At 29.0% G+C, this 18,926-nt stretch overlaps 1 protein-coding gene across 2 annotated transcripts; it reads left to right on the top strand.

The window, feature by feature from the left end:
• Nucleotides 1-5,076: 5,076 nt before the first annotated feature.
• Nucleotides 5,077-9,706, top strand: LOC118049395 (uncharacterized). Of its 2 annotated transcripts, none has more exons than XM_035059390.2 (6): nucleotides 5,077-5,206; nucleotides 5,368-5,989; nucleotides 6,082-6,231; nucleotides 6,373-6,492; nucleotides 7,776-8,428; nucleotides 8,783-9,706. In XM_035059390.2, exons 2-6 carry the CDS (start codon nucleotides 5,377-5,379, stop codon nucleotides 9,371-9,373), a joined length of 2,127 nt encoding a protein of 708 aa, XP_034915281.1. In that variant the 5' UTR covers nucleotides 5,077-5,206; nucleotides 5,368-5,376; the 3' UTR covers nucleotides 9,374-9,706. The 2 variants fall into 2 exon arrangements, with proteins under 2 accessions (XP_034915281.1, XP_034915282.1); XM_035059391.2 differs by having other exon boundaries at nucleotides 7,779-8,428.
• Nucleotides 9,707-18,926: the final 9,220 nt, after the last annotated feature.

Genomic DNA, 18,926 nt, shown 5'->3' on the forward strand with positions numbered 1-18,926 from the left:
TTAAAAATTGCGATCCTTATATGATTTGACTAATAATTAGAGAGAGTTTGGTAATGAATTACTTTTTATTTAGAAATATATTAAAATAATATTTTATTATTATTAAGTTTTTAAAAAAGATTATTTTTTATATCAGTATATTAAAATAATTTAAAATATTAAAAAATATTTATTTATAGTAAAAAAAATAAAAAAAAATTAAATTATTTAAAAATACTTTTAAAATACAAAAATAAATAACTCCCCTAGTAATTACAACATATAAAAGTTGTGACCCTTTTTTCTCCTTGCTATCAACCGTGCCCTCCATCCTTTGTTAATTTCATTATTTTAAAAATCTCCTTACTGGTAACGGCTATGCTTAATTGACTTTTTTTCCTGAATGAATTAATTGCTGAGACAGAGGAAAAGAATTTCCAGTACTGGTAGCCGACTTAGCTTACGGGAGAAGAGAGAAATAGAGTGAAGTTGAGAGTTGTCAAAGAGAGGATGATTTCTTTTTTTTTATTATTGTAAATCTTGTTCTTTTTTTATATAATCAAATGGCTTTTCCTGTGGATGTAGATGGTTTGTCGAATCACGTTAAATATTGTGTCAGTGTGCTTAGCCTCTAATGGACAAATATCAGAATATCACCGATCGAAATTCCCTACATTTATGTTATTTTTTTTATTTGAATTAGAAATTCTAATTCTTTCGAACTATTACCAAAACAAAAAAAAGGAATTCTAATTATTTTTACTTTTAAAAGTCAATTTAAAACCTATTTAAAAAGGTTATGATCTTTATTTTGAAGGCAACCCATTAGAAAAAAATAATTCAATAATAACACTAATTGGTGTGCTAACATATCTTTTTCCATAATTGCATGACACAATGCACAACCATGGCTAACCAATGATTTATCCTCTGTAAAAAGCACTAGATAGAATTGATGATCACCGATTCTTCCATTAATAATACATGTTCTTTTCCATTGCACTCTATACTCGAAGCAGAAGGAAATGATGTTCCTATGGCTTGTCGGAAAAATAGATTTCATGGACACTTTGTCATGAACGTGGAACACAATTTTATATTCCATGCTTCTTTAAAGTTGCAGTGTAATCATTGTAACTATGTACGAAAAAGCAAACGGGAACATCTCATATTATAGTGTAATAATTGTAACTATGTACGAGAAAGCAAATGAGAACAATTAAAGTAGGACTCCTCCAAAAGCTAAAGGGGAAACCAATAATAATTGACTTTCTTCTTTTTTGCTTGCCTATTTTAGAAGCAAGAATGTGAATCTCGATTTCAAGCTGCAATATTATGGTTTAACAAATGCAATAACATTTTTTTTTATATTTAATGAACTAAGAAAAAAAAAATCTGACCTAAATCTAATCTTAATATATTTATTTTTATAATGATTAATTAAGCAAGTTCATAAGCTATAAGAACAGAGTAATAATATATATACTTGAAACGGATTAATTCAACTATTAATGTTGAACAAAATATTCCTACAAATGAAGAGTTCATCATCAATAATAGGTTTCTCAAAAATAGATTTCATGGACACTTTGTCATGAACGTGGAACACAATTTTATATTCCATTCTTCTTTAAAGTTGCAGTGTAATCATTGTAACTATGTACGAAAAAGCAAACGGGAACATCTCATATTATAGTGTAATAATTGTAACTATGTACGAGAAAGCAAATGAGAACAATTAAAGTAGGACTCCTCCAAAAGCTAAAGGGAAAACCAGTAATAATTGACTTTCTTCTTTTTTGCTTGCCTATTTTAGAAGCAAGAATGTGAATCTCGATTTCAAGCTGCAATATTATGGTTTAACAAATGCAATACATTTTTTTTATATTTAATGAACTAAGAAAAAAAAATCTGACCTAAATCTAATCTTAATATATTTATTTTTATAATGATTAATTAAGCAAGTTCATAAGCTATAAGAACAGAGTATTATATATACTTGAAACGGATTAATTCAACTATTAATGTTGAACAAAATATTCCTACAAATGAAGAGTTCATCATCAATAATAGGTTTCTCAAACGGTTTAAGAAGGAAAAAACTACAATTTTCTATTCCATGCTTCTTTAAAGTTGTAGTGTAATAATTGTAACTATGTACGAAAAAGCAAACGGTAACATCTCATATTATAGTGTAATAACTAGATGCCATATCGGCGCGATGCTGCAGATTTATAGCATGCTTATGCGTTGTCGTGAGTTAATTTATGAAAAAAAATAAAAAACAATTATATGAAAAAAAACTATTGTAATCCACAATGTTTTCAAGGAAAAAACTACAAAGCTAAATTCTTAACCAGCTTAATATTAAAAAAATAAAATGAATAAAGAAAAATTTTAAAAAAATAATAAAAAAAATTATATGGAGAAACACTATAACAATCCACATTGTTTTTTTAAAAAAAAATTATGAAACTAAATTCTCAGCCAGCTCATTATGAAAAAATAAAATCGATAAAAACAAAAGGAAAAAAACCATGCAGGGAAACATTGTAGCAATCTATAGTGTTTCATGATGAAATTTACAATTGTAATTCTCAACCAGCTCAATAGTAAAAATCATATGGGGGAACACTGTAGCAATCCACAGTGTTTTAATGAAAAACTACGAAGCTAAATTCTCAACCAGCTGAATATATATAAAAAAAAAATCGACAAAGACAATTCTAGAAAAAAAATCATAAAAAAAGGAAAAAAAAACCATGTGGGGAAACACTGTAGCAATCCACAATGTTTTAAAGAAAAAAAACTACGAAACTAAATTCTCAACCAGCTCCATATTAAAAAAAAAAATTCAACAAAAAAATTCTGAAAAAGAACACAAAAAAAAAAGAAGAAAAAAAAGAAGATAATTTTGCAAAAAAAAAAAAAAACATGTGGGGAAAGTTAAAGCTGAATTCTCAACCAACTCAATATTAAAAAATAAAATTGATAAAGATAATTTAAAAAATAAAACATGTGGGGAAACACTATATAGCAAAATAAAAATAATATGGGATAACATTGTAACAATTAACAGTGTTTTAAAGAAAAAAGTACGAAGCAAAATTCTCAACCAGCTCGATATGAAAAAAATAAAATCAACAAAGACCATTAAAAAAAACAAATAATAAAAAGAAGGCATGTAGGGAAACATTGTAGTAATCCATAATGTTTTAAAGAAAAAAACTACAGAACTAAATTTTCAACCATTTCAATATTAAAAAAAAAATTGACAAAGATAATTTTAAAAAATAAAAAAAAATAATAAAGAAAACAAAAATAAAAGAAGAAGACAATTTTGGAAAAAAAAAGAACAAGAAAACATGTAAAACCAAAAAGAAAAGGAAAACAAATGTGGGAAAAAAAAAGACAAAACAAAAAAAAAATGAACCATCAGAAAAAAAAAATAATAAAAAAAAAAACATGTGGCGTGGGGAAAGCAAATGAGAACAATTAAAGCAGAACTATTCCAAAAGAAAAAGGGGAAACCAGTAATAATTTACTTTCTTCTTTTTTGCTTGCCTATTTTAGAAGGAAGAATGTGAATCTCGATTTCAAGCTGCGATATTATTGGTTTAACAAATGCAATACATTTTTTCATATATAATGAACTAAGAAAAACAAATCTGATAATTATTTAATAATTTAAAAATTAAAATTAAAATAATTATTTAATATAATATCAAAATTATATTGGTCAAACTGTGAAGAGTTCCAAATTTATATTCTATATATTTTTTAATTAAATTAGAAAAAAAAATATAAAGCAACTAATTTCAATTGAGAGAATATAAAAAATGTTGAACGGACTATACATTATAAAATTGAATTTTTTTTACTGACCCCATTTCAATAATTTAATTTAACATGTTATGAGAACTTAATGATTAAATAATTAGAAATTCAAATCTCATAAATTTAACTTGAAACTGATGGATATGGAACTTAAGGGTAGAATTGTTTTTTATACAATTTTATATTCTATGCTTCTTTAAAGCAACTGAGAACATCTCATATTGTAGTGTAATAAGTGTAACTATGTACGAGAAAGCAAATGAGAATATATATTTTTTTATAGTAATTGAGAGATCATAGTAATAAGATTTAGGCAATGCCATTAAAAAAAATAACAAATTAACTAAAAGAAGCAAATAAGAACAATTAAAATAGGATTATTCCAAAAGGAAAAAAGGATAAGTAATAAATTAATTTCTTCTTCTTTGCTTGCCTATTTTAGAAGCAAGAATGTTAATCTTGATTTCAAGCTGCAATTAATATTATGGTTTAACAAATGCAATACATTTTTCACTCATACTGAAACTAAGAAAATTTTTTTTTTGACCAAAATCTAATCTTAATATATTTATTTTTATAATGATCATTTAAACAAGTTCTTAAGCTAATATATACTTCTGGAAACGGATTAATTAAATTATTAATATGGAAGAAAATATCCCTGCAAAGGAGGAGCTCATCAGTAAGAATTCACCATAAACAAAAAGTGTATTTTAGGAGATCGATACAAAGCATTATTTAATTATTTAAAATAAATAATAAGCTTAGATGGGTGCTGATAGTATGGAATGTTAGAAAGTTAGATATAAAATTTAAATTTTTTGATTGAGATAAATTTTATATAATATTAGAATTGTATTTACCTAGAAGTAAGGAGTTTGAATTTTATAATTCTTATTCACTACAATTAATTTTTTTTTTTAAAAGTATAAGTTTACTTTCATTAAAAAAAAAGAGGTTGTTTTAGAAAGTTAATAGAAAATCATATCATTCTTAGAGTTTCATGTGTTAAGCACAAACATATCCCATATTGAATAATACAAAAAATATAAATAAATATAAAAGATATCCGTTTATATTAGTTTTTACATGAACATATATATACATTTTTAAGCGAAAGGAGAATCAACATATCTTTATTATATTCTCATAATAGTTTCACTTTATAAACCAAACAAGCAACACACAGATCCTAATTTACTTCTTTTTTTTCTGAAAAAGGAACTAAGGGATTGTATATATAGGGTTCTCAAACGACTTAATTCAGAAAAAAAACTACAAGCTAGGTTGTTTCTTTGTAGTCATCTCTCCGGAAACAAGTTTTCTTGTTGACATTGATTTTACCAAGAAGTAGGTGGAGGAGCATTTCGATCATTTCCATTACTAAAAGGTATGACATGCTTACAGTTCTCCTTGAGTGCTCACTTCCTAATTTTGTTTTCCATTATATTAATGAGCTATATAATATAAATTTATTTTTAGGATTTCACCTCATTTAGATTTGAGTTGAGATTGTTTATTAACAATAGTCACTTGCGTAATTTTTTGTAGAGAGAAAATATGGGTTCTCTTCCTATAATGGGGATACCTTATAGAGCAGCCATGAATGGAAATTGGAAAAGCATGCTTGACCATTATCAGGAACGTGTCCTAGATGTGCCCTTCCCAGTTACGCTCTCTGCGGATACTGCACTTCATTTAGCTGTGTACAGCAAACAAAAGCAACCACTTAAAGATTTACTTGAAATCGTGAAGTATATACCTGATGAGACAGAATTCCTTGTGCCTGTACCTGATGAGACAGAATCCCTTGTACCTGATGAGACAGAATCCCCTGTACCTGAGACAGAGTCCCTTGTACCGGAGATTAAATTTCTCAAGAGAAAAAACAAATTTGGAAATACGGCTCTTCACGAGGCAACCATCTACGGGAATTATGAGGCTGCAAGGCTCTTGGTAGAACGTTGTCCAGACCTCCTTAAGGAAAAAAATAACTACGGTGAAACCCCATTGTTTACAGCTGCTGGATTTGCTGAGACAGAAATAGTGGAGCTTTTAATCACATCCAAACCAGAAAAATGCGTGAATGATAACTGCCGCCTATTATCAATTCACCGCAAGAGAACGGATGGCCTGTCTATCCTTAGCGCTGCTATCACAGGGCAACACTTTGGTAACAATTGATCTCTGTCTAATTATCGAATTTAAAAGTATACATATATAAGATATCCTATAATTTTTCTATTCCTAATTTCATGAATGCAGAAACAGCTTTACTGTTGCAAGAACTGGATGACTCGCTCCACAAGTTGAAGGACGAAGACGGCGTAACTGCTCTTCAACTTCTAGCCCAAATGCCAACCGCTTTTGAGAGTGGATTTCCCATGGGCATATGTGAAAGACTCATCTACTGCTGTATGCCTACACTAACCACATTATTAGACCTTACATGTATATATGTGTATGCATACCATGGACACATGTTATATTGCCTACATATTTCTTGTATGTATACCATGGACACACATATAAATTGAACTCTATATTATGTTGCAGGCCTTCCTGTTAAACGTCACCACGACGTAGAATCACAGGTAGAAACTTGGTTGAAGGAAAGAAAGATGCTGGAGAGGAAACCAAGAGGCGGCATACTCAAATATTTAAAGGTCCCTAAAGGTATTGGACACAATTCAGGCCCGTTCTTTTTGGTTTCAAGGCTAGGTGGTATTATATATTGAGCTACCTTTGTATATCGATATTAAAATTTCATGGCTCGAACAAACATTTGAATCCGGTATTATATATTGAGTCTCTCTCTCTTATTTTTTTTTTCAAAGGAAGATTTAATGGACTTGTTATGTTCCTTCAAATTTTACAAGTGTTGTATTTCCAGTTTGCGGCGTCAAAAATGATAAGTAATAATCTATCACGTTGCAGATTTTAATATGATGACGTGAGTAGAGATACAACCACCTTTTTCTGTTGTTCTCTTATAAGTATTACTAAGTAACTAAAAGTTTTTTGTATTGAAATGATTTTTTAAATGATACTATAACTTTAATAATAGATAATTATGAATTTGAATTCTGTTTAATGAGAGATTTAGATTCCGTTTGATATCATGGTTGTAGTTGTTTTTTAAAATATATTTTTTAAATTTATTGAAATAATATTTTTTTAATTGTTTTTGTATATTAGCACATCAAAATAATATAAAAATATAAAAAAATATTTAATTTAAAGTAAATAAAAAAATTATAAAAAAATACTTTTAAAATACAAAAACAAATATCATTTTAATAATAAGAAATGATTACCAATCCTAACACTCATTTTTTCAATTAACTTAACAATTTCAGCAAAAGACAGTGTATATTTCAAAACTAAATTGCTTTGTAATTGTAACTTGCTTTTGAATTTCGTGATCTTCACTGGACCATTAAGTCCTTACTGGCTCCCCTACTATATTGGATTTTGATAATTATTTCTGTATTTCATTCAAAAGACTCAAGTTTTGCAGTGGGTGGTTATTTCTCAACTTAATTTATGCATCACTCATTGTTATCAGGCTCGCTTTTATGGTTGCACGATTTAGATTCATTTCTTCTAGCTACGTACGAATTCTTCTTTTAATAATGTTGGTGTTGTTTTGTTTTCTACAATTTTTTTTATAAACGAGAGAGACTATTCTTAATAACGGAAAGTTAGCCATATAGTTTTTTAGTACCTAATATAAAGTATAAGGCATGAAAGTAAAGAGAATTGCTGATATAAAGGTTAAAAACCAGACAATCATTATCTTTTTTCACCTTTACCATGTCTCTATTTTTTCACCTTCTACAATCATGATATTTTTTTGTTCATCCTTCTACTATCATTGTTAACATTTCTTTCTGTTTCTTAAAAATGTCTAGCTCTCATCCATGTTTAATTTCATTCCCCTTCGCTTGAACATGAAGTAGGATGTTGGCTAGAAGGATTCTGGAACCAGAAAAGAATGCATGTATTTGCTTTGGGGCTCGCCGAAATCCTAATAAAGAAAGATGAGTCATTGAATAAAGTCAGCATAACAAAGGAAGGACTGGGTGGGAAAGAATATAGAAAGGGAGAAAACCAGTTCTCTGAATCCACTAGCCAAGGAAAAGATATTTCTGAAACGAACTCATCATTGAAGGAGAAGATCCCAATGTTTATTGCAACCAAAAATGGAAAAGAAGAAATTGTGTTGGAGATAATGAAAAAATATCCCGATGCTATTGTGCTGCTCAATGTAACGGACTCATCACTAACTAGGAAGGAGCATATCCCATTGTTTATTGCAACTATACATGGAATAGAAGAGATTGTGGGGGAGATAATAAATCAATATCCCCACGCTGTTGAGCTTCTCAATGAGGAGGGGCAGAGCATTTTGGATGTGGCCGTCAAGCATCGCCAGAAAAACATCTTCAGTCTTGTGAAGCATCAGAAAGTACCATTGGCTAGACTGCATCGAGTTGTTGATAAGAAGGGCAACACATTGTTGCACCATGTTGCAGATATGGAGCATTACAGAGGAGGAACCAAGCCTGGGCCTGCACTTAAACTTCAGGAGGAGTTGCAATGGTTTGAGGTGAGACCTTTTCTTCCCTTTTTCTTTACCTCCTGATAAAAATTATTCATGGACTTTGTACAGGATTATCCGTCTTGTGTATTAGAGCACCTAACCTATTAAAACATTTGTTTCAATCAAATTATCCAATCCAGTTAAGGTTATAGAAAAACCGTTAAACTGTAAAAAATCGATTTTAATGCTAATGAAACGTAGACATGTCACCTAATTAGGACATCAGGCTGATCTAGTTCTCCTTGTCACCCAAACCAACAACTTAAATATTATTAAAAATTATACGGAATTAAATAATACGTTGTTTTATTTACAAACTCCATTTATATAACAATCATATTTATCTCCCGGTTATTGCAGCAAGTGGAAAAGGTAATTCCTTCTCATTATGTCACGCTTCGAAACGATGATGGCAAGGCTGCAGACGAGCTCTTCAAAGAGAGTCACCAGGACCAACTGAAAAATGCACAAACATGGATAAAGGAAACGACCCAGTCTTGTTCCACAGTAGCTGCACTTGTTGCTACTGTTGTCTTTGCTGCTGCCTATACTGTGCCCGGAGGTTCTGATAAGAATGGCACGCCCAACTTCATCGACTCTCCCTATTTTCTGGTTTTCACTGTCTCGGATGTTCTTTCCTTAGCAAGCTCCTTGACTTCGCTTGTGGTATTTCTGTCTTTGTTGACCTCTCCATTTGAGCTACAAGAATTTCACATCTCTCTTCCTCGGAAACTTCTTTTTGGCTTCACCTTCCTCTTCTTCGCTGTGATAACGACCATGCTATCTTTTGGGGCCACAATCTTGATACTCATTCAGTCAGAGAAAAAGTTGACAACATTACTCCTTTCCATTGCTGCATTCCTTCCGGTCTTAGTATTTGCAATAATGCAATTCCGTCTGTACGTCTCATTTATGGGTTCTACATACAACATTCTCAAGATAACCAGGTAAGCTCGACCACCGTTTCTTGTCCGTTGCCTACCACGACGGAAAAAGATCCGTCGAGCTGATTAATATGGGGAATTTAACTGGCATAGAGGTTATTCCATTTTCTTGATGGTTTGAACCTCTACCATAGATCATTATATATTGTGTTTTATTGAATGTATGGTTGTTATTTAGTTTCGTGATATTTATGTGATTGAGCTCTTTTCAATGACGGCCTTGAAGCCAGTACGTATGTATTATATATAGTTTGTCATAGGTTGGTATTTGAATGTTATGATGACAGGCCTTCAAGCTTGCTTCAGTCAGTTACATGGTAATAAAATTGGATGTATATTGTAAATGTTTAGTGTGTGTTTGAATTAGAATTTGAACTTTTCGTGTTCTGTGAACATCTACCGGCTCGCAGTCGCCCAGACAACATATATATATATATATATATATATATATAAAAGTAACCTAAAAATAATATTTATAATATTAATAATAATATTAAACTTGCATGATCCAAGTTTAAGTGAGTCTGGCTGCAACACCGGACCCAAGAATATTGGATGTGAGTCTGGCTATAAGGTCGTGTCATAAAAATGTGATAATTAAATATATTAACTAAAAAAAACAAAGAAAAAAAATCATCAGGAACCTGGAATTCGTGTCATGAAAGTTTGATAACTAAATAGAAAAAAAAATAACGGGTTTACCTAGAATTAACTAGGTTAACCCATCAAACCAAGTTAACCCGTTAAGCCTAGGATACGTGTCATGAAAGTCTGATAATTAAATAGAAAGAAAATTAACTTTAACAAACTAAACTAAATGAAAATCGTCAAATCAGGTTAACCAATTAAACCCGGGATCTGTATTATGAAAATCTTATAACTAAATAAAAAAATTTAACATTAACAAATTAAATCAAACAAAAAAATTTTCATTAAAAAGAAATTAAAAACAAAAAAAAATAGAAGAAAAAAATAGTTATATAATATAATATAATTATAATTATAATATTATAATATATTAATAAGTAAATATATTAGTAAAAGGCATGGAAAAGTTACAGTAATTTTCCAACAACTTTAAAACATTACTTAATATATAGATATTAAAATAAAAAACTAGACTCAATAAGCAAAACTAGCGGCCAGCAGCCTTTTCTTCATTCCTTTAGACCAGAACCAACCCGTAACAACCCAAACCAACAACCCTCTCCATCATCTTCCCTGACTCGCAAGCACCGTGAGACCCACCTCCCACTTCTACAGCTCCAGTAACACCATCACCAACAACCCCACCCTCTAAGTCACAGCCAAAAGCCTTTACCTCAGCCAGCCATAACAACCACTAAACACCACTATTACACTTCACTTCCTCCATACTTGCACGCCTCTCTCTCACTTCAATCCACCTCAAAAGGAAAGAATAAAAAAATACAAATACAAGAATCTAGGGAGATTAGGGCTGAAAGTGAGCCAGCTCTCTCATATGGAGTTTGGGTAAGTTTTGGGAACCAAAAAAACGTCAAAGAAGCGAGATCACTGTTGCAATGTTGCAGAGACCATGGTGTCAATTTCTTTGATAACGCAGAGGCTTATGCTAATGGAAGAGCCGAGGAAATCATGGGTCAAGCGATATGTGTTTACTAAGATCTTTTGGGGAGGTCCTGGTCCTAATGATTAAGGCTTGTCTAGGAAACATATTCTTGATGGTACTAAGGCTTGTCTTAAGAGATTGGATATGGACTATGTTGATGTCATCTATTGTCATCGCCCACTCCTATTGAAGACACAGTGAGGGCAATGAATCACGTGATTGATAAAGGGTGGGCATTTTACTGGGGGACTGGTGAATGGTAAGCTCAACATATCACTGAAGCTTGGGGCATTGGCTTCCAACGTGATTAAATCCTCAAGACTTTCAATTTGTCTTGTCTTGACTCAAATCTTAGTTTTTCTTCATTCATTTCATTTTTTTAGGTGAATTTATGTTGTCATCCATTGGGTTATGACAAAGGGGATTGCCAGAATTGAGATTTTAGGTTAGTTGAGCTGTTTTTTAAATTTTGATTCTAGTTAAAGAGAATTGTCTGATTGAGATCTTAGGTTGAGTGAGCTTTTAGTTCTGGTTCAGGGAATCATCATATTGGAATTTCGGGTTAACCAAGTTATAAACAATTTAATAATAGTTCTAATTGAAAAGTTTACTGCGAAAACAAAGTTTCAGGTCAACTGAACTAGAAGCTTTAAGAAGATAAGTTTTGGAAGAACAGTTTGTTTATCTTAAAAACTTACTACGCAAAGCACTTAACAAGTACTTGCTCCATAAGTATTGTAAAGAGGAGGCATAGTTGTTACCCATTTTTGAAAGAAAATACAAAATTTTTGAAAGAAAATATATATATACCAGAACGCTCAAGAAATTACCAAAGACTATTTAAGGAAAATTAAAATTGGATTTGACAATTTATTTTCAACTAATTAAGACCCTATTGACAAAGAAAAATCAAGTTTGGATGTTTTAAGGACTCAATTAAAATTTTTTTTATGGCTTAATCGAATTTATTAAGGGTTTAATTGCAAGAAAAATAACTTGTTGAAAGCAAAAAATCATCCATCTCAGAAGAAAGGGCTTTCCGGGTATTCAACCTATTGATTTATGGTTAAATTATAAATTTACCCTTCGCATGAAAAACATTAAGCTATTGACACAGGGGTAATTGTGTCTTTCCACTTATGGTTTTTGTTTTGTGATTATTTGGTTGGTCAAGGGTGATAATGTAATTTACCATTTAAATATTAATTTTTAAATTGAAAAAGTTGGTGACACGTGCCAGCATGTGGGAGGCCCCGTGCTTTTGGAGTGGTGCATGCAACGCCACCTGGTGGTTAAAAATATGATTTTGTTGCATAGTTTTGTTGGTCTTTGTTTTCTCTTCCTATAAAGGTGGCGCGTATTATCCAAAAATGGTCAGTTCATCATTGATGGCCCTTTCAATTATTGTCCTTCATTTCTCTCCAACCAAGTAAAAAAGTAAATTCATCCCTTATTTTTGTTGGTGTTTTAGAGTCCATCGTTTTAGTTTTAATTGTTTATTTTAGTCCTTTTCTCTTTTGTTAAACTTTTATTTATTTTCAATTTGATACTTCAATTCTAATTTGTGTATATAAAGTTTTTCGATTTAGTCCTTCTACTTTTGATTTCTTTTTTTTTTTCCTTGTCTCTTTTTTCAAATTTTTTATAGTTTCAATTTTATCCTTCAAATTAAGTTTTTGATTGTTTTTCAATAGTGATAATATTTATTTTAGTTTAGTCCTTTTTCTTTTTCATTTCTTATTTGTTTCCTTTTTTCCTTTGTCAAAGTTCTTACAGTTTTTAATTTTATCCTTCAAATGAAGTTTATAATTTTTATTATTTCAGTAATAATAATGGTAATTATAGTAGTTGTAATAATAATAGTAATAGTAAAAATGATACTAGCAATACTAATAATAGTGATAATAATGTTAGTAATATTGGTAATAATAATTGTTTATTATAATAGTAATGATGGTGATGATTGCGATAATAATATTAATGATAATGATGATGATGATGATGATAGTAATAGTAATGAGATTATCCACAAAAAAAAAATAGTAACAGTAATGATGATGATAATATTAATAATAGTAGTGGTAATGTTACTACTAATAGCAATGGTAGTTGTACAAGTAATGTTGATAGCAATAATAATAACTAGTAATGGTAAGATAATAATGGTGGTGGTGATATTAATAATTGTGATAGTAATAATAATGATAATAGTAATAGTTTATTAGGGTGGTTGTGGTAGTTGTGATATTAGTTATTATAATTATAATAGAAATAATAGTGATAATAATATTATCGATAATGGTAAAGATAATAACAACAACAACAATAATAGTATTAATGCTATTGATAGTAATAGTAATAGTAATAGTAATAGTTATAATAATGATAATAATAATTGTGGTGGTAGTAATGACAATAGTAATTATAATTATAATTATAATTATAATAGTAATCATAATAGTTATGATAATGGATAGTAATAATGCTAATAATAATAATAATAGTAACAATAGTATTAACAGTAATAATAATAATGAAAGTGATCACGATAATGATAACGCCAACCTTCCTTTTATTTTTCCTTTATATAGGGTTAGTGTGGCTTGTGTGTTTGCTAGGGTAACCTAGGTTGCCTCAATTTACGAGTTTGGTGAGCTGTCTTTTTTCTTCTAATTAAACATGATTTTTTTTCTTGTTAATTTCTTCTTCATACTATAAAAAAAATAGTTTTATAGAAAAGTCATTTTATTAAACTTTATTAAATCCATGGACATGTTCGCAAGTTTGGCTGGTTGACCTGATTCATAGATTTGACGAGTTTAACGTTTTTTTTTCAACATCTTAGTATTGAGTTGGTGTTCGATTTAGAGATTGTCTTTTTTTTTTAATCAAATACTTAAATAAAAGATAGTTTGAAGAATAAAATGAATTATAATCTCGTTAGAGTCTATAACTTGGTTAACAGATTTGGTGTGCTAGCCCGAGTAACCTAATTCACAGGTTTTTATGAGTTTACCCACTAAACGGATATGATTATTTTATTTTTGGTCATTTGATTTTTCTAATTTTTTCCCCTTAATTTTGTCCTTTAATATTAAATTGGTTGGAAAATAAACTGCATGATTTATTTTTTATTGCTTTCTATAAGGTTATTATTGTCTCAAATAAGTATCTATTTTGAGTTTGGTGATGAATTTTATAAGCATATATTTTTATCATATAATTAAAAAATATATTAAACTTAATTAGTCCATGATAGTTGTCGCTAAGGGACTGGGACTGAGATCAATCCAATCTGTAATTGTTTTAATATTTTTTTAAAAAAAATTATCATCATAAAGTTTTTTTTAAAAAGCTAGATCATGTTTTTATCCATTATTAAGATTGTATTTTGACCAATAAAATTAATCCATTTAATTTGAGTTAGCTTCAAAATGGTTTAATTGACAACTTGAGTTAAGTATAGAGTTAAAGTGGAGAGGTTTCAAGATTAACTAGCTTGGGCAGTTTTAATAACAGAGTTAAATTTATATATAATTACTTATTCTGTCAACCAAGTAGGTTACACACAGACTAGGATTTCTAGTCTACGGCACTACTAGGTATTGCTAGGATCTTGATGCAAGAGATTCTGATCAATCGGACATAGATTTATTGTGGGCAGCGCAACATGTATATATTTGAATTGTATGGAAAAGTTCAAATCTAAAAAACAGATAATGTCACAAAAACCTATCTATTTGACGGAAAGTTTCATAAATTCTCATTCAATTGTTTGATATATCTCAATTTAAAAAAAAAACTTTCCAGTATCATTTGTATAAATTGTCAGCTGGTTATAGCTAGCCAACAAAGCTCGAATTGCCCTCTAAACTAGGCTCAAAGTTGCTATATTATTCAATTTTTTATATTTTTCTAGTTAATTTTAAATTTTTAGCATAATATTTGATGTTCATGTTATTTTTTATTTGAATTAGAATTCAGATTATTTTATTTTTAAAAGTCAATTTAAAAGGTTGTGATCTCTTTTTTTACAAGTATATAAAGCACAAATCTTTATCATCTAGTGGAGGTCGCTTTAATCGCTCTTAATTATAACATGGATCCACATTCTATCGAACATAGACCAAAATAATATAGCAATTTTTTGAACAAACAGATATAAAATTACTTTTTTTTTTTCATTTTAATCTGATTATTTATTTAGTAGACTCATAATTTACCCCGTATGACTTGTCACATCAATTATCTTAAATTATTAAATTACGTGAAATGAATGATTTGAAATTTAACTTTCTAATACATGAAAAACCCTTTGAATATGAAGAATTGCACATGTTCATCATTATTTTGTGTACAATCTTATTAGTTTAAATTATTTCGTTAGATTCTAATCCATGAAGAGTGATCTATTGGTCTAAAACAATTTGATGGTGTGCTAGCAAAAGAAAAAACATATAGTCTAAAATACAAAAGAAAAGGCAACTTATTGCTTTTACTATTCAAGGGATACTGGCCAGCAAGGCTAGAAAGATTCTGCAACCAGAAAAAAACGAATTTTTTTTTTCGAGACTCGCACTATGCTTTTACTATTCAAGGGTTCTCGGATGCGAATTGAGCAGTAGCTTGGATAACAGGAAATCTACCTGGGGGCGAAAGTTAGTCAGTTGGAAGTCAGCAAAGCAGCGAAGGGTGCGAAACACTAGCTTTATCGCTCTTTGTTTATAACATGGACACTTGTTCTATCAAAATGAAGACCAAAATACTTTACCAATTTTCTTACAAACCGATGGAAAAATCATTTATTTATTACACTTATAATTTTAACACTTATCGTCATCTCTTGCTCATTAAAATTTTAATATAATGTTAAAAAATTATTTTTAACCCCCAAAATTTAAACTCTTAAAGAAATCCAAGAAATATAACATAAAAGAACAAAGAATATATATATACACACACACATATTAGCTTTTGATCTCGTGTTTCACGACAGGGTAGTTACCTTTTAGCTAGCCTTGTAGCTGGTTGGTGATCATTTCCATTGCACTCTAGCTATAGTCTATATATATATATATTAGCTTTTGATCTCGTGTTTCATGACAGGGTAGTTACCTTTTAGCTAGCCTTGTAGCTGGTTGGTGATCATTTCCATTGCACTCTAGCTATAGTCTTAGCAGAAGGGAATGATGTCCCTTTGGCTTGTTAGAAATAGAATTAAAGGACAATTTGTCATGAACGTGGAACACAATTTTATATTCTATGGCTATTTAAAGTTGTAGTACTGTGATAATTGTTCTCATGTATAAGAACAATTAAGTACGAATATTGCAAAAGGAAAAGGGAAAACAAAGAATAACTTTCTTCTTTTTTGCTTTGTTTATTTTACAAGCACGAAGGTGAATCTCGATTTCAAGCTGCAATGTTTTGGTTTAACAAATGGAATACATTTTTTACACTGAACTAAAGAAATTTTTTTTTGACATAAATCTAATCTAATTATATTTATTTCTGTAATGATCAATTAATCAACTTCTTAATGTATAAAAAAAACAAAGTAATAATATATAATTCTGAAAGCGGGTTAATTCAACTATTAATGTTGAAAAAAAATATCAAAAAGGAGCTCATCAGCAAGAATTCAATGAAAACGAAAAATGTATTTTAAATGATCAATACGAGTATTATATAATTATTTAAAAATAAACAAAAAGATAAGATGGGTGCAGATAGTCTGGAATGTTAGAAAGTTGATTTAATTTTTTTTTTTTTTGAAAAATCACCTAACAATTTAAACAATTCAAAATTTTAAATTAAAATATTTTTTAATATAGTATATATTAACCAAGTAGTAAGAAAACTAAATCTTATAAAATCATATAATTTCATTAGTTAAACTAATTCAAAATTTAATTAAATACCTAATCTTATCAAATCTTCTATTTTCTAGCAAAATTAGTTCCCAAATATATAATTCCATCCTGATTAAATCATCAAAACTTTCAATTTGTGTTATTTTAACCTAAATTTTAATTTTTCTTCACTAATTTTATTTTTTTGATGAATTTATGTTGTCAAAAATTAAATTATGACAAAAACAATAGCTAGAATTGAGATTTTAGATTAACTGACTTGTTTTTCAAATTCTATTATAAAAAAACTTTTCAAGATTATTTGTATAAAGTGTCAGCTGGTTATAGCCAACAAAGCTGGAATTGCCCTCTAATCTAGGCTCAAAGTTGCCGATGCCAAATTTGAAGTCCGAATCCGCAAGTATATATATTAAATTTGTGGAAAACTTGACAGAAAAATATTTTTTTTTTTAGTTGATGAGTTTTAGAATTTTGTTTATTAAAATTTCAATTTAATAATTACTTTTAACTAGAATTAAAATATTTATTATTGTAACATTTCAATTTTTGAAATTACACATTAATCATTAAATGATAAAAATATAAAAAATATTTTAACCTAATTATTAGTATCTTAATGATAATGCGGTTCATTTATATTAAAATGTTTTCGGAGAGGTACTTTTTCACAATTAAACCGTTTGAGATCCCTATATATACAATCATTCAAAGAATGGTTCCTTGTTAAAAAAAAAAAAAAAGGTAAATAAGTATCTGTGTTTTGCTTGTTCAGTTTATAAAGTGAAACTATTACGAGAATATAATAAAGCTAAAGTTTTATTTATTTCTTTAATAAGAATATAATAAAAACAAGGGGATTTTTTTTAATGAATTATATAGAGTTTGCCATCTAATGGATGGAAATCCAGCATAAAAAAGGAAAAAAAAAAAATGCAATAATAGCATAACAAGTTACGGGTACTTATTACTCCAGTCTGCTACACACTCTATTTTTTAATAGATCCATACAAGTGTGTATAAAACTAGGTTTAAAGAAATGAATCCAAGATGCATCAATGTGAAATAAAAAACAAAAAATTCAGGGATGATTGCTTCTAAAAAGAATTAGCTTTAGCATGCCAAATTATAATCTATGTTATTCCATAAAAGAGTCCTCGCCATACCTTTCACTTGAAATCAATCCTTTCCACTAATGAAACAAATCATCCAATAAATGAGTTATGCACCATGAAAGTCCCACCAGCAAACTATTTTATTTCAAAAATTTCTAGACACTGAACAATAAAAAAATATGTGATTTATAGTTTCTTACCTAGAAATACAAAATGAATATATATCTTACTGCATCATGATAATTTTTCCTTTTAATTAAAAAGAAATGGGTGCATAACATGTTTTTAGCTAATTATTATCTTAACTAAAAAATTTAAAGTGTTACATATATGATTTATATCAACTTTTAAATATTCCGTACTATCAGCACCCATCTTACCTTTCTATTTCTTTTCAAATAATTAAATAATACTTTGTATTGATCTCTTAAAATCCACCTTTTCTTCTGATGATCTCCTCCTGTATAGGGAAATTTGTTTAATAGCTGAATTAATCCGTTTTCAGAGGTATATGTATTATTACTCTGCCTTTTATAGCTTAAGAACTTGATTGATTGATATATATATTATTACTCTGCTTTTTATAGCTTAAGAACTTGATTGATTGATCACTATAAAAATAAATATATTAAGATTAGATTTATGTCAGAATTTTTTTCTTAGTTCAGTATAAAAAAAAAATGAATTGCATTTTATAAACCATAATATTGCAGCTCTTGAAATCGAGATTCACATTCTTGCTTCTAAAATATGCAAGCAAAAAAGCAGAAAGTAAATTCATCATCTTTTTCCCTTTTCCTTTTGGAATAATCCTACTTTAATTGTTCTCGTACATAACTACAGTTATTAGGGCATCTCCAATGGAGTTGCTAAATGGATAACCAAAAATAAAAAAGTAATATTTTAGATTTTCTTTACTTGTTTTTCTTACTCCAAGGGAAGAGCCAAATAAAATGCTAAAATGAAAAAATTAGGAAAGTTATA

Source organism: Populus alba, chromosome 2, assembly GCF_005239225.2.
Source record: "Populus alba chromosome 2, ASM523922v2, whole genome shotgun sequence".
Lineage (NCBI taxonomy): Eukaryota > Viridiplantae > Streptophyta > Magnoliopsida > Malpighiales > Salicaceae > Populus > Populus alba.